Raw genomic sequence first — 16,528 nt, 5'->3', positions numbered from 1 at the left:
CATGCAGATTAATGCAAACAGTTCAAGGACTTCATATGCGCACTGACATGTTACCAACTATGCAGACAGTGTTTCGCGTTGCACCACAAGTCAGTGACATTCTGTGCCCCAGATCCCTATTTCGAGCCCTCTCGCAGTGCACAAACATGAAAACTCCGTCAGTCTGGTAAAAGTGAGACGATTTGACTTCTCAAAACTCTCTGAAACTCTAGAACAATTATCTTGTCAAATTTTTCTTCCCAAGTTCTTTGAAGAGAGAAAATTCCCCCAGTGGGAACATCGCAGCTACAGAGTTTAGTGAATCTACACTCTAAACACGAATACACCTATATGGGAGTAAAAAAGGGTGTAAAGTTTTCCTGTAGTGCACTCCCCTTTTTAAAGAGTGTGTGCTAGAGGACAACTTTACTCCTTTTCTTGCTCCTTTCCTTTTAGAGTGTAGCTTTTGGCTGCGTTTCTGCAGCGATATGCCACAAATAAGTGACCATCGATTAGCCGTTCTCACGCAGAGCAACAAATGTGCAGCGCCACGAAAATGTGTTCAGTAAAGTTATGCGGACAGTGAAATTTAATGATGCGACAGAGTTTGATAGCGCACACTTTGTGGCTTAAGCAATTTTTTGTTGTTTGATGCGACCCTGGTGCGGTGGTTCAAATCTCTCACCGTTCCGTCCCACTGCGTACACGTCAGATTTCGCTTCGTTGCGCCTTTGTTCGCACACTGCATTTGAAAGTGGATGGAAGTTCATGAAGAGAACGAAATGCAAAGCACAATGCGGGACACTGACAGTTTAACAAGCGTTGGTTTTGCGGGAACTCTCACAACTACAATAACAAAACCGGAAGGTTACCTTGTTAACTATATTCAAAATTCTTCAGCATGTCTAAAAGTGTACAATGTTTCTTTTCCTTGTACTTGAAAATTACTTTATTTATTTTTATTCTTATTCAATTATTTTTTCTAGTTGTCATTATTTCACTTTATACTTCTCCGCCTCATGCCTCTCTTTGCCTCACTATCGTCAATGTCATTTTCCTTGATATTCACCACCAAAGCCTAGCGTGCGTGTGCGTCATGTCTACTGAGGTCAACAACAACAAAAACGGGCGGGGTGGTAGGCTTCGGCATGGCGCAGTGTCAATGCAGTTTGTAAATCACCACAGAGGGCTCGAATCCCGCTCGCGGCCAATTCTTTTGATATATCCCCGACAAGGTGTGACTTTGCTGACAGACGACGGGTTTTCGCTCCAGCGAGGTTTCTATGCTATCCCATATTATGAAGCATGTGGTTTTTTTATTAATACTTCAGTGTTACGCGCTTTAGCAATGTCGTTTTGACATGCACCTCAGGAACACAAAATGAGTGTTGAAGACGGCACCATTTTGTCCGGGTGGTATCAAATATATATAGAAAGTAGAATTGCCTTCACTGCTATGCTTCGTTCAAGAAAACAAAACATCGGTCTCGGAACAACACACCACCAAAGGAGGTAAAAAAGGATTCTTGATGTAACCTGCCTGCTGCAAAACTGCGCTTTGCTTTTTACTGAACAGTGTCCGTTCATAGAGGATTTTATGTAGAGTAACGGTCTTGACAAAAATTGCGCTCTGTTAAAGGATGGCTTTGCCCTCAGATGCATCAGGTGGGACATGTGGATTAGATTATGTACAGTGAACGGCGCCGCCGCCTTGCTGCAGTGCATCTACCGAGGAAGAGCCACCGAAGAAAACGGAACAAAATATAGCCCACGCCACAAGTGATCGAGCATGCGTTACTTCCGGCAAACCACGTCAGAACTCATATATTTGGGTAGTCAGCCAAGCGCGTGCAGCACGCAACAACCAAGCAGAAGAGGCGCTGGGTGGAAATTACGCGTTTACGTAGACTGAGTTTAGCAGAATTACAGGCGACGTCCGGCCGTCCCCCGCAACCCTCCCCCTCCTTTTCGCTCTCTCTCCTTCTCTGGGAGCAAGCGGATGTGACGGCGCTATCTTCATCAAGATTAATTTGGCCGTGAAGATGGATTCAACGCTTAGAGATGGCAAACTCGAGGGCACATCGTGGGAGGTTAAGGCGACGTAGCCACCAGCATGTGTATGAGCTGGGAACGGCGAGGAGTTGGGCGGTCCACGCCGGGAAAGTGTAAGTGCTGCTTACAGTGATAGCACTGCCTCTGTAGCAGTGTACTCAGTATGTAGGGGCTTCCACTGCAAACTGGAGGGAAAGTAAAAGTGTCAGGGTAATGGAACGGAGGGCGGTACGCGAAGACGAGTGGTGGCAGTAAGCAGCGGTCCAAAAGAAGCGTTGACCTCGTTTATTGATGACCGCCTCCACCAAGGGGGGGGGGCGGCTGACGGTTCCAGGGACGACGGGTCTGCGCCGCCGTGAGACGGCGACCATGATAATGCTCAATTGGGCGTAATAACCGGATGTTGGGGTGCTCCCTTTTTTCCGCGTACGTGGTCTGTCGGTCGGTGGCTGTGGCGTTTGTTATCGCTTCGAGCGGCCTTGCGACGATGACGCATCATAAGTGGTTACAGTTATTGCGTTAACATATAGAGTCCCAAGTGCAAGGAAACTGTCAAAAGTAGGCTGTGCGCTTTCTAGGCGGAACGCCATGAGGCATGGACGTTGATCACACGCATCAAGAGGCTGTGAAAGGAGGGCACCCTCTGTGCGCTGACCTTGAATTATGGAGGTCCCGCCGACCAGCTTCATTTTGTATCTCTTCTTTTTTTTGGCATTTTTAATCGCCTGTTAGTCTGGAGGCCACTCATGGCTTTTCTTCTGGGCCGGAAATGCAAGGCGGTCATCAAAAAGTGGTCCACGGAACGTCAATGCCGCTCCCGATTCACACGGTCTATTTTGGTACTACCTAGGGTCCAAGGCCGTAATCTTTCTTGCTTTTTTACTTCTTTAAAATGAGATGAGATGAGTGCTTCTCTTCGGCGGAGAAAACCTAATTATTGTTTGAAAGACGTACACTCGCCGTCAAAAGTAAATGGAATGCGACCTTGTGAAAAAATTTAATTTCTTTAAATCTAAAGCATAATGGTGCATGTTTGTTTGTGCACAGTGCAATTCGCAACATTACAATTAAGCTGCACATATGTATTCAAGGATGCATAAGTTGGGGGGCAATGATCAAATTTTTTTGTTAATATTGCCTTCCATTTACTTTTGACGGCACCTGTACATTCCGCAGAACTATTTAAACAAATGTTCCCAGTTTACTAGGCTAACCCTTTACTGGACACCAAAACATGCCACTCCTATCCCAGCATAAGCATGTCCAACATTCCCGTCCAAAAATTTTGAAATTTGAAAAAATTCTAAAGTACCGTTATGAAAATATTGAACGTAATGGTTTACCCTTCTGCTATACAGCAGAATCTTTCTTTTGAAGTATTTCCATCGATCGCATTGAACAGCTAAGGCTGCCATAAAAAAGCTGTGAGGAACGCTTTTGACGATAGCAAAAACGTTAAAAGAACCCCAGGTGGCCGAAATTTCCGGAGTCGTTCACTACAGTGTCCCTCATAGCCTGAGTCACTTTTGGACGTTAAACCATAAACCGTTAATGGAAAAAAAAAAATTCAAATCTGCCCTCGGACGATCTACGGATATATTCTGTGTTATAGTGAAATATTTCCCTATGTGAAAATATTGCGCACATCAACGGTTTTCCACTCAAAAATGCTTCTGTCTAGAAATTTTGGGTATGGCTAACCTTTCTGCGGAACAAGAGCGCAGTAACCTAACCTAATCTTTTTCGAAGCGCCCCTGAAAAGAAAAATAGGAAATGCTGTTCTGGCTTAATTACCTGAGCACTGCCCAATCACTGCCTTACCTCACGTGTCGCCCAATCCTATTCCCGACCACAAAGACTAACATTAATGCCCTTGAAAGAATTCAGCGCAAAGCAGTTCGGTTTATATTTTCTAAATATCGCACCACTGACTCACCATCTGCTCTGTTGCTTCAACATAATATACAGTCCCTTGAAACTCGGCGTAGAATACTAAGGTTAAGATTTCTCTTTCTATTGAAAACTAACAAACTGTCAATGGCCCCCGATTTGTATCTTCAACCGATAACGTCCAGGTCAACCAGAAAAAGGCACACTGAATCGTTAAAACCTTACTTTGCCAGAACTAACATCTTCAAATTCTCTTTTTTTTCCCCGCACCATTAACGAGTGGAATCAGTTGCCACCATCATCAACAGTTGACATTGTTGCCATTGAACAGGCCATTCATTGATTTTTTTGTTTACTTGCCTTGTACTTTTTGTTTTGTGCTTTTTTGTATTGTGTTTATTGTGCCCCTCCTGCCAGGGCCCTTCACTGGGCCTGCAGTATGTCCTAAATAAATAAATAAACTTCTAGCCTTTGCACTCTGGAGCTTACTGCACATTCTGGAGCCCGACTGACAGCTCTTCCCTCTACATAGGCCCTTAACTAAAATATGGTGCCACAAGTAGGTACCTGTACGTTTTGGCGTTTATTTTCGCAGCGCATAAGCTTTCACGGCACCCGAGCCCTTAATTAACTTCAGGAGCCAAAGGTAGAAGATGCATATGTGTTCTGCCGTTTATTTTTTCAGCGCTTAAACTTTCACGGCACCTCAACTACAGGCGCGGGTTGACAGCAGTGCACAGATCTAGGTGAATCTACAGTAGTCGCTTGCTTTTTGTGGAATATCTCTCGTGGAGCGAAGTCGATAGTTGTCTTTCTTCATGTGCTACCTTGCAGTTGTTGCGTTCATTACGTGTTGTCTTTCACTTGATACATTACCTGGCCGTCAACCTGGGATGGCGTATTGCATTTCATATTGCCTCTTTCTAAATTCTACAGGCTATATACACCATTCAGGTATTAGGAAGGTGTGTCATTGACACCCGCTGTTTCTAATGTAAATAATATCCGCCGGCGAATGAGAGATGAGTAATCTACAGATGGCTTCTGAGGGAACGAAAAAGTGAAAGCAATGGCAAGAAAATGATGCACGGAAAGGGATGGTAATGCGAAAGAAAATGGCGTGGACATCGGCTTCCCGCTTGAACATTAATGTTAACAATTTATAGCGTTTTTGTTTCTTTGTTGACACGTTCCTGGAGATATTGCCTAAAAGCGCAAAATGAAGAGAAATTTTCATAAGGGGCTTGGTTTATCACGTGAATAAAGTCGAATAGAGAGTGATTATGGGGTTGGCTCACCTGTCCATGTTGCGTTGATGCGCGAGATAGACTTCGATGTCAGGTATGGTACCCTTGTATGCAGCAGCGCAGGGCAGGTTAACAACACGCTGTGGACACCCGCTTCTACATTATAGGAAAGACAAAAAGGGCGCTCCGGACAGTTAGCTGCTCTTCCAGAATAAAATAAAGTTCGAGTAGTTTCTGTACACACGGTCACCCGAACTCCGATCCTCAGAACTGCGAGCTCGTGAGCATTGGTAAAGGCACGGTGGATAGTGAGAGTACAAGAAATACAGAACACGTGTGAGGTCACAGAGCTGTTCCTTCCTCGTCAAAATCACCCTGGAACCATCGAGAGTGAGGAGTTTAAGCGCTTACTAGGTGAAGGCTTCCATCCAGGCCCCCAAATCTGTCTGTGTTGTGGACTGAGAAGGTCGCGTGGAACCTACTAAACTTCAACTGCTTGGGAAAGTGGATTGGGGAGACGATATCCAGTCTGGCGCAAAGTCAGACGCTACGAATCAGACGTTGATGTAGCCAATGGACGTGAACGGCGTCGGTTCAGATAACATTCCGCCCCAGGAGGAAGAGCGGATCTCATGTATAGCTGCCAGTCCCGCATGGTAGCAGAAAGAAAGTTCCGTGACCTTAAAGCGAGACGTCTTGTTACGGGCAATCTGGGTAGCAAATTATGTTGTGTCCCTCCTGACTGGTACCACGGACAGAGAATAATTGAACCGAGGAGAATCGGCTATGTTTCTCGACAGCACACTGCCCAAAAATAGACGTGACTTCAATTTACTATAGAATGAAAGTTGGTATTGTTCGCTGTCTAGTACAATGAAAAAGCTTGCTATAGTGACTCGACACATTAAGAAAGTATTATCTTGAACGCACACCGCACTGCACAATAACGATTAGAACCAGTTCCAAACATGAGCGACATGCAGGCTGCATGAACACATGTAGGAAATTTTCTACAATTTATTTCGTTTCTTTTCAATAAAGTTTCCACGTTCTTTCAGCGCAGTGTGCAGACGAGAGAGGCAAAAGTGCGCCTCATTTTTCAAACGCGATCCGCGAGAGACTTTTCCGCATAATGAGAAGAGTCTGTATACGACGACGTGGCGTTATACTATCGCACAAACACGCAAACGAATAATGGAAGGACGTCACGTAAGAACCGAGTGGTCGCCGCGGCCCTTCAGCAGCGGTTGTGGCAAAAGGAAAAGCAGCTCGAAGCCGAGACACTTGCGGAATTCCTCCGCGCGCGCGCAACACACGCAGCCGTTTCTCGGCGTATTCTTGGACGGCGGCTTCTTCGTTTCCGACGCTGCCTCTTAATGTCCACCATCCTTTTTCGCCGTGCAAGTTCCTCCTCATCACAGCGGCGCCCCAGTGGGGCCGCCGCCGCCGAGAGGAGGAGATCCATATCTTCCTCCGCATCCGTCATCAGGAACTTGCGGAGTTTGTGGATGTACGAGGTGCCACGCACAATGGAGCGGGTGGCAGCGCAAAGCGGTGCGGCGAAGGTGTTCCGTGTCGAACACTTGTCGTCTTGCTATTTTGACTGCTGGATTAAATCAGATACCGGCTTATGGTTAAATCGATGTGTTTATAGAAAACGTAGTTTAACAGAAGCATTTTGTTGTGACCTCACTGCCCATCTTTCGCTTCTTTCGTTCTTTACTCCTTCTTTCTTTTTTTTCCCTCGTTTCCTTCCTTGCTTCCTTCCTTCCATCCCTCTATCCATTCTTCCTTTCTTCCTCCCTCCATCCTTCGTTTCCACCTCCCTCCATACAGCCTCCTCTCTCTCTCTATCTCTTCTATCCTTGCTTCTTTCTCCTCCTCCCTTCTTCCTTATTTCCTTTCTTTATCCCTTTATCCCTCCCTCTTTTCCTTCATCCCTCCCTTTGTTTCTTTGCTACCCGATACTTCCCTTATTTCCTCCAGCTCTCCCTCCCTATATCCCTCAGTTCCTGCATTTATCCCCATTTGTTCCTTCGCTCCCTCTCACTTAACCAATTTCTTCATTTATTCTTTTATTTCCCTTTCTGCCTTTCTTCCTGATTATTTCTTGTCGGGCACGGATGCTATATACACCTGTGTAAGGGATGTGCTCGTGTAAGGAGCGCTTTCCTGAACCTGGGAACCTACAACATGAAAAAAAATGGCAAAATGGGATTGTATATCACGTATGTATAACTCTCCTCACGCGGCACCTTACGCGGGGAGCTGACGACCATGCCGACGACGCGTCGTTCTGTTCAGGCACCGTATAGAACCGCTATCACACGGAGGTTTCGGCACTCGGCAGCAATGCCTCAGCGCTACCTGCTCGTTCTATGCGCTAGACATTGGCATCAAAAAGACTAAAAATGTCACCACAACAGTCGCCCGCCGCATAAAAGCGAGCGTGAGGTATACGCAGGCTAGCGTCACGCTTCTCGGCAAAAGCGTGGTGGGCGCCTGGCAGCTGTGGCTGGTTCTTTGGAACCAGCCACCGGTTATCATTCAAGCCTAATCTTGTTATTAGTTTACCAAACACGCAATCGTTTCACATTAAAATAACAGTACGATTAGTTTTCGCAGCACCTTCGGCCGAGAAGTGAGCAAGAAAAAAATTGCTGGGGTTCAACGTGTCTTGAACCTAGTTATACGAGCGAAAGATCTGTTAAGCATGGTATCCATTGTCTCAAATCAAATATCATGGTGAAGGGTCAAGATCAAAGGTCATAGTCAAGTGCTCACTGTCTCAAATCAAGTGTCAACATCAAGGTCAAGGTCAAAGTTCAAGGTCAAGTACCTAATTGTCATAGTAATATGATCACCTGGTCGTACTACCATAGCTTGGGCCACACCACCCCACAGTTAAGTTCGGTTTGACGTTATGAGGCACTGAAGGTCATTGTCTCATCCACATCGAATTCGGAAGTTGTACCCCGAGGAGCAGAGCTCTCTCTCTAAAGCTACGCCCGGCGAGATCCGCCTAGCACCGGCGGCCGCCGCTTGTACAGTGTATCGCGATTTGAAGGTTATCACGTTCGTTCCGACTGAAACGAACCGAGAAATTTTCCTCGGCGTAGCTATCACTTAGTCCGCAACCAACATGACGGTGATAGAGGAATTCTTCGGCAAGCTAAGCTCATGTATTCGCTGCAGCGCTCTTGCGGAAATAAACCGTCCCTAACAGTTTGACCCCAGTATGTTAATACTGAAGCTGTCCTCTCCAAATCGTGTTAGGGTGCACGCATGGAGCGCCGTTTCGAACTGTCGGCTAAACCGTATTTACGGTCGAGCGCCAAATTGCATCTCTAAACCAGCGCGTACCGCCTTAATTATTATTCGGAATAACTCGACGTGCACTGGCGTCTGCTGGTAAAGGGCCTTATCAGCCTGTTGTAATTGTGTGTAAGTACCGGTGGTCTTCGGTGTACCCAGACTTTCAGCCCTAATTTTCATGAAGGATTCCACAGGACCATGCTAATTGGCCTGAAGATCGTGGCCATCGCACTAATGGGGTATGCACAATCATCACTTAGCTGCAGTCTAAGAAACTGAACGAGATAATGTCCATTTTCATGTAACGGCTAAAGCGCGTCATAATCTCGAAAAAGAAAGAGTGCGAACCTAACTAAAGTGTATGCAGTAATTTCAAGTTTTTCGCCAAGAAGTTTCATCATAAACACGTGGCCTGCACGGCTGTATGGAAACAATGAGAACCCACGTGTTGAAAATCATAAATGGCCCACTAATTGGACCAGTAGAAAGCTGTGCTCTGCGGTAATTCCTCCGAGGACTAAACTGTTCATTTGCACTGCGGTCTGCCGCGGTATTCCAAACATACCAGCCGAGTTTTTCGACTTAATATTAAGAGCCTTGTTTCGTTTAAACTGAGGGCATACCTCGTGGTGTACACCAAGAATTTGACTGGGCGTCATGTTTACACACAATATACTTTCATTTGAAAAAGTTGTAAAATATTAACTACGGTTTGCTTTGGCCGATGAAGATGGAAGATGTTTCACTTTAGTGCTAAGTATATACCAGGTGTTTTTTTTTTAACGTCTGCCGACTTTTATTTTAAAAACTGCCAGAGATATGTCGGTTCGGTTTGTGCAGAAATACTGTACAGCAAGGCAGACAATGTGTACGTGAAAGACTTCAAATTAGACTATCAATAACCTTAACCAAACAATTTTATTTTAACGCGACAGAATTAAGGAGTTCGTGTCGCAAAAAATCCGGCGCCGTCGTTGGCGTCATTGACCGCGAGCAAACCTGCACGAAAAATGCCCAGAGAAGCGACCTATCTGGCAGGAGAGCCGCCTAGATCAGGTAACCTTGTGACGTCATCACAACCTGTCCGTCAGATTGTGAGCGAATTGCACACTGCGGCAGGTGGCAGACGTCAAAAGGCCCATCGTTGGGAGCACCTGCAGGCCATCGCTATGCACTTGCGCATCGCTTAACCGCCGCACCACAGCGCCAGGAGTGGTACGAGGACTCCCAAGGATCATTGAATGTTAAGTAGAGAATGTCTAATTCCGCATGTATGGAAATTAACCCATTAGCTATCGCGTCATACACTTGATAAGAAGCTGAAGTGTCTCCTCCAATTTTTACCGTTTATTTTATATTGCTACATTGAAGGCCGTCGCCATTGAAATCGATACCAGTTTTAAAATTTTCTTAATCGGCCACCTTGTTCGAAATATCGAAACGCCAAAAGTATGCATTTGAAGGCTCATCGAGTTTGCTTTCTCGCACTGTATATTTATAAAATGGCGTCACTGCACGCGGCATCGTCGCCGAAATCACTTTAACTTCTTCGGCATCATCTAATACACAAAGAGCGCATGTATTTTATTGATCAAAAAATAGCGAACGATGCCATTTTATAAATATTCTATCCGGGTAAGCCAACTCAACGAGCTTGAAAGCGCGCATTTTTGGCATTTCATATTTGGAACCGCATTGCCGATTAGAAAAATTTACTAACAGGGCTCATCTTCGATGTTCAGGGCATTCAATATCGCAATATAACATTGGACTTAAAAATTGAAAATAAAAAGTTTATTAGTTAATTAATCGTCTAATTAATGATACATATCGTGGACACAATATCCGCCTTGCTATGCAGTGTACCTCTACTCTCCGCACAGACGTATCTCTAAAAGTAAAATAAAAATCTGTAAACGTTAAAGAAAGCATCCTGTATAGCTAAAGAGAAAGTGAACGTTTGGGTTCAGTGTTGGAACAGAAACCGCCTCCACTACTTGGCGTTTTTACGCTCATGTGAAGGCGACGTCTGCTTTGACTGGACATGACAGCCGAAGAAAAGATGAAAGTGGTGCACTGATTACTGCGATGATGAACATCCGGAAAGACTTGCAGGAAAAGCTGCAGGAGTTCTCGAGCGGTAAATCGTGACGAACGGGCGGCCCAAGCCAGGAAAGTTCTGTCATCCTGCCTGAAATAATGATTGGCCCTCCCTGAGCACTCACAGTAACTTTACCAAAACAAACGTCCCGAGAACTGCTAAGTGGAGGGACTGACAAGAACGAAGCGAGCGCTTCTTTTTGACCTTACCTTCGAGTGGACTTCATGGATAATGAATTGAGAGAAACGTGGCTGGGAAAGCCAATGCTTAAAAGTACTTATCAGGGTTCGTGTATTACGGCTCATTAGTTATTCAGCTTAAAGATGCTCAATAACTAATTACTTTAGAAATGCTGAATAATCTATGTCTGTGCCGGAAAGCTTTGGTTTTGGATTTCTTTTTAAACGCAACTGAAAAGCTTACGTGACTAGTTTCACGCATTTGAGTCACGCACCAGCGATCACGCTCCTGAACTTAGCGTGTTGATTAACGGAAGAGTTTAATGTTCACAAAATAAAACCTTGTCGACGCACTATCATTACCTTTTTTTTTTTACTCGTGTTTCAGACATGGCGTGGAGTCATTCTCCTTGCTAATGTCGTAAATGAACGTGCTGGTAATGAAGCTTACCATTCTGGCGGAGATTCAGATGATGCTTAATGAACCATCCTTCAAAGCCTTACTTCCTCTTCGCGTGCAGCCTTTGTACTTTAGGAACTTGCCTGCATCCATGTGGTCCCCGTTTTGACTGCTTGCACGGGGGTAAAAATGCAAAGGACGCACAAAAAATAGACAATATATGTTTTAGTTGTATGTTAAAGGGGATTCCAGGGAGTCTTGAGAACATTTTGAGTCGATATTTTTATCACGTTTTCAGAGTCCCCTCTCTCCGGCACAAATGAACGTTTTTGAAAATACCAAGTAGAACTATCAAAGCCAGAACGCCCAAACCGAAGCTAAGTTTCTAACAAGGTATGACGTCATGAATCATCATTTGCCCGACTACTCCCACTGCGGGACAAGGGCTCACAGGTATCCCACCATCTGTCATAGGTACATTGTTGCTAAACCTGTAGTGTGGGCGTTTACTGGCTAAACTGGGGACTGAAATTAGCAGTTTTGATGATTATTTGACCGAAATGACCAAGAACAAGCTCGGAATTTTGTGCTTCGCAGAGCGAATATCGGCGACCATCCGGCTTGGGACGTCATATTGGCAGGGTTTGCTGTCGAAATCGCCTCGACTGAGGCCACGAAATGAAAAAAAAAACTAATTTTCTTGCCCTGAAGCACAACGCTTCCCGGCTGCGAAATTTAGCTCAAAGGATCAGAAGACTGCGGTGAACATAGCCGGAAAGCTTTAGTAATAGCTAATCAGATCGAAAGGACGGCACCGTTATATTCTAAAGTAACTGTCGCTTTTAGTGGTTGGTTTGATTTCGTTTATGGGGTTTAACGTCCCAAAGCGACTCAGGCTATGAGAGACACCATAGTGAAGGGTTCCGGAAATATCGACCACCTGGGGTTCTTTAACGTGCCCTGACATCGCACAGTACACGGGCCTCTAGAATTTCGCCTCCATAGAAATTCCACCGCAGCGGCCGGGATCGAACCCGCGTCTTTCGGGTCATCAGTCGAGCGCCATAACCACTGAGCCACCGCGGTGGCGGTCACCTTTTGCGTGCATGCGTGCGCTTGCTTATGTGTGTGTGTGTGTGCAGGGGGAGAGGAGCGTGTTAAAGGTAATAAATTCATCGTGATCTGAATACAAAACACCGGTCTTCATCACTGCCTCTGCACCGTATAACAATGAACTTTCATTATCATGATAATTATATTCGCAGGTTTCTAGCAAAAAACTTCTGCGGTACTGCTGTTTGAAGCATGGAAAACCTGCCTGCATTTCTTAACGTGAGCTGTTAAATATATTGTTTCTTTTTCGTTCTAACCACCGGCACACGGTTTGAGAGATATCAGCGCCGTGCACACTTAGTACTGCCGGTACTCCTCACTCCTTTTCCTGCGCAGGCGTTATGCGGTATTTTAAGAATGCAGCATCGAAACTATTATGCGCTTCCGGGAGAAGCAGATCAAATGGCCATTAAAGAGATCATCGCGCCCGCGCAGACAAGTCGGCGCCTCAAGCAGTCACGCCGCTCCTCCAGCGACGAGCGGTAGCAGCGATAACGGGTCGCTGTTTAAAACCGCGCCACCATGAGCGAACACGTGGGAGTCGCCGGATCCGCATCGCCGTCGTTGCCGGCGTAGCAGCAGTCCCGGCGGCGTCGCCGGGACGCCGATTGGGGCGCCCCTCCGCGGGAGCCGGTGGCGGCCTGGGCGGGCAGCGCCCCACGCGACGGTTCCGCGCAGGCTGCAGGCGCGTCTCGACCGCCGCGCCTCGACCGAAAGAGCCAAACTCCTCGCATCCCGGCCGTTGTGTCGATGCTCGCGGGAAGCCCTCCTCGGAGTCCGGACCCGCGCGCCGCTGACGCCCGCTCCGTTTGCGCCTGTCCCGGCGACGGTTGGCTACTGCTACTGGAGCGCGAGAGCGTTTCGTTGCTCTTGTGTCGTGAGTGCGCGGTGTCCTGTGCGTGAGTGCGTGAGTGCGCCTACCGCTTGCAACTGGCAAAAGCGCGATGTGCTTTCCGCATCGCAGGCCAGTCACGACCGTTGCTCTGAAAGTTGTCCCGGATTGGCAGGCACAGGGTCTCTAGGGCATTTGAGACGATTGACTTTGAGATCACAGCGTTACTTGTGCATGTGGCCGTTTTCCTGCGGATCAAGTTTTCCGGATTGTTTTTTTTTTTTTTCATTTTATCCGTCTGATGGTGGAAGCAGTCCTTTTGTTTGTTCTTTGCGATTCCCGCAAAGAAATGCACTCGAAAGACGGGACCAGTGTGAGCAGCGCTCGACGTAGCCGTGGGTAGGTGAGGTGAAAAAAAAAGCAAGCAAAAATATCCAGCATATACCAGGAGGAACGCTGCAAAGCCTCTCATCACTGATTGGTAGAGACGAGTCAAGCAAGCAAATCTATTAACTGAGCCACTGCGTCCTTCCTCTCATCGACAAAGCACAGTGCACTTATTATTGAGAGCTGACGCCGCACTCGCGACTTGCACCCCGTGTGACCGTGTGCATCGACTCCGAAAGAACGTCGCATCTCCAGCTGCCGTGGATATCACTCTGCACGCCGGGAATTTCGCCATCAGCCGCACAGTGCGCGAGGTGTCCTTGCACTTAAAAGGGAAAGAACCAAGGTTGGAGGCCCGCGGGGCGCTCCCGCCGGTCTATTAGCTGCGCTCGAAAAAGTGCGGTCGCCGCCTCACTGCCGACGAAGTCGCCGTGTCGTGCGTGCGTGCCTTGGCTGCGCTGGATGCGTTGTGAGCCCAGTTCCCAGCATCGCGAACAAGATGCGGAGCTTCGCTGCAGCGACCCGCTGGCTCCTTCAGCTGGGCTGGCTCGTCGGATGCTGCTGCCTGTGGAGTGCGCGTCCCGTGTGGGCGGGTGGTGAGTCCGGGTCGCCCTTGGACCCAGCGTCGCCGTAATTCAATCCCAAAGCGCCCGGCATTGCGCGCCGGTGGAAAATATAAAATATGAAACTAGTCGCACGCTCACGAAGTTACGAGTGTGGGCGAACAGCATTTGCCATTTTTTACTTGTCGTTAGTCTTGCTTCTTTTCTGTCGAGTGCGAATGCTTTGTGCTGGATGATCATCAGTAGTAACTTATTTAGTCGCAGAAAAGCGTTGAAATACTTTCTACGATTGTATAAAATTTTCGTGAGGCAAAGAGACGAAACATTAGCAGAAAACGAGAGGAAGACACACAGCGCTTTCCGTGTTTGGCTATGCTGGACGAAAGATGTTACACCTAAAAGAAAAGTTGCTTTCATATGAGATAACGGAAACGCTTGCTTAATGAGGCTGGTTTTACACATCCAGAATAACTCTTGAGATTCTTATCATCCTGCGCATTTCAGATATTTAGTAACCCACTTAATAGCCCTCTTAAATTTATTTATTTAAGGTATAAACTATACAACACAACCCAACAACGAAAGTACGAAAACGCGACGACTAGCATCCGCGTTTAGGCACCGATTCTCAAGGAAACACCATGCTGCGGCATTTTTCCCACTACTTGACACCGGGCTGAGTACACTCCCTCGCGAAAGTCGTTTCCTCGACTTCTTTCGTCCGGTCTTGGGACAAAGAAGGGCACACAATACACACACACACTCACCCACGCTTGTGAATACGCACAACAAAAGCGTACAGCGAATGCGTTCCCCCAGATTTGGCCAATCGAAATCGCAACTGCGCCGGGCTCCCCTCCTGCCGATGCTGCCTCTGCTCCCGCGCGTTTATCAGGCCTTTCTGACCCAACGCGCGCGCGCATTGGCACGACTGTTTGCGATGCCTCCGGGTTTATTTCGGGACGCCACCGTACTCGCATTTTCGCCTCTTGGCACCGCGGAACAAACACGCAGCTTCTTCCGAGAGAGCGGCGCCGGCGCATCGGCCACACCCTCGCCACCCCCGGTGTTTGGTTTGTGGCCACCGCGCTCGCTTTTAAGATGCGCTGTGAAAAAAGAAAAAACAAAACTCAGCTGCGGTTGTTTTTCTTGGCCGAATCTTGATCGCAAAGCAAGCAAACGAGTCCGATTTGTTTCTGCCACCTTTTTGGGGATTTTCTTCGTCCTCGTTATTTTATCGGCGTTGCCCTGGTGCGGAATAATAGCCTCCGCATCGGATTCCTCGGTTTGCTCAATCTGGTGAGGAACGGAAATAACAACAACGGTTTATGCGCGGAAATGTAGAGTGTTTGTCTTTCCGCTTCCATACCGTTCGCTTACAAAGCGCGGTGTGCTGTGCTGGAAATATCATGCTTGCTTCGCAGCGTCTGTTCAGTTTGTGGATACTTGAAAGAAAGCAGGGTACTCGCGGTTTGATAGAATACATTGGGAGGCGTTTTTCGAACAGCAAATCTGTTATTTCAGTGTCCTTGAGGGCTTGGATCAGTGGCTTTGGCCTTCGGCTGCTGACCCCAAGGTCCCGAGTTTCATCCCTCAAGAGGTTGCGGTTGTTGAAAGCTGCCGGTGGGGTTACCCTTGCGGACTCTGCCGGCAATTGCTCCACCGTAGCGACAATTAAATGCTAAATAAGGTCCACAAATCAGGCACATACCTGTGACCTGACTGCTCTACGCAGCTCTAAACTCAACTACTTATAACAGTCAATAATCAACTCCTGCTGTCACCATCTGGAGTCTGAATCCGAGTCCTGGAGAAGCTTTAAAAGAAGGCGTGAAGCCTCATTTATACATCACTGCTTTCCTCGCTGGTAGATAATGTCCTGAAGGGAACTGTGAGGGCTCCTGTATTCATAAGGGAAGCGAAAAACACACCTTCCCCCGCTTTATACAGGACAGCACATCCCGCAATACAAGACGCCGCCTTAAGATGTGCGGCGTCAGTGCACAGTAGGCGGCCTAACATACATGACGGAAGCCAACAGTGACCGAAACTATAGAGCATAGTGGATTTTTTTTTTAAGTTGTGACGTTCATGAATGAGAGATTAACAGGTTAGTTATATTAAAGACAACTGATTATAAAACAGAAGAAAAAACAACCCCACCAGCCAGTTGGGTCCGAACCCACGACCTCCGAATTTAGCGGCAAGTTCTCTACGTTTGCTTTCGTTTACGTTTGCTTTCGCTGGGATTGGTTAGTCATGTAGCTTTGGGTAAAGTACTCAATTATTCTTTCTATATTTAGTTCGCTCTTCTGCAAGATGTCTGGATCAACAGGCTTCAGAGGAAAGAGGACATTTTCAGTTTTTTCCCCTTAGACTTGTTTCATACAAAAAATGCACGTACTGTTGCGTAGCGTTGGAAACAGGGCAGAGCTCTTCTGGACAGAATTGGTCGAAAGTATTTCTTTTT

The 16,528-nt window shown here is 47.0% G+C and overlaps 1 protein-coding gene across 3 annotated transcripts in view; it reads left to right on the top strand.

The window, feature by feature from the left end:
* The window catches only part of LOC149340418 (nephrin-like), a 620,707-nt gene that overhangs the window by 363,678 nt on the left and 240,501 nt on the right, over window positions 1-16,528 (top strand). Inside the window, exon 1 of one of the 3 annotated variants that reach the window (XM_089549187.1) lies at window positions 12,983-14,091. The exons of the other annotated variants lie outside the window; for them this stretch is intronic. Coding sequence (XP_089405313.1) covers window positions 13,995-14,091 — 97 coding nt within the window. The 5' untranslated portion in view covers window positions 12,983-13,994. Of the gene's footprint in view, window positions 1-12,982; window positions 14,092-16,528 lie in introns of those variants that run through there. 3 annotated transcript variants of the gene reach the window in all.

The sequence above is a fragment of the Amblyomma mixtum genome, chromosome 6 (genome assembly GCF_055824585.1).
Source record: "Amblyomma mixtum isolate Tamu chromosome 6, ASM5582458v1, whole genome shotgun sequence".
NCBI classification, from domain to species: domain Eukaryota; kingdom Metazoa; phylum Arthropoda; class Arachnida; order Ixodida; family Ixodidae; genus Amblyomma; species Amblyomma mixtum.
The sequence above is the reverse complement of the archived record's forward strand: the minus strand, read 5'-3'. Positions and strand labels throughout refer to the sequence as shown.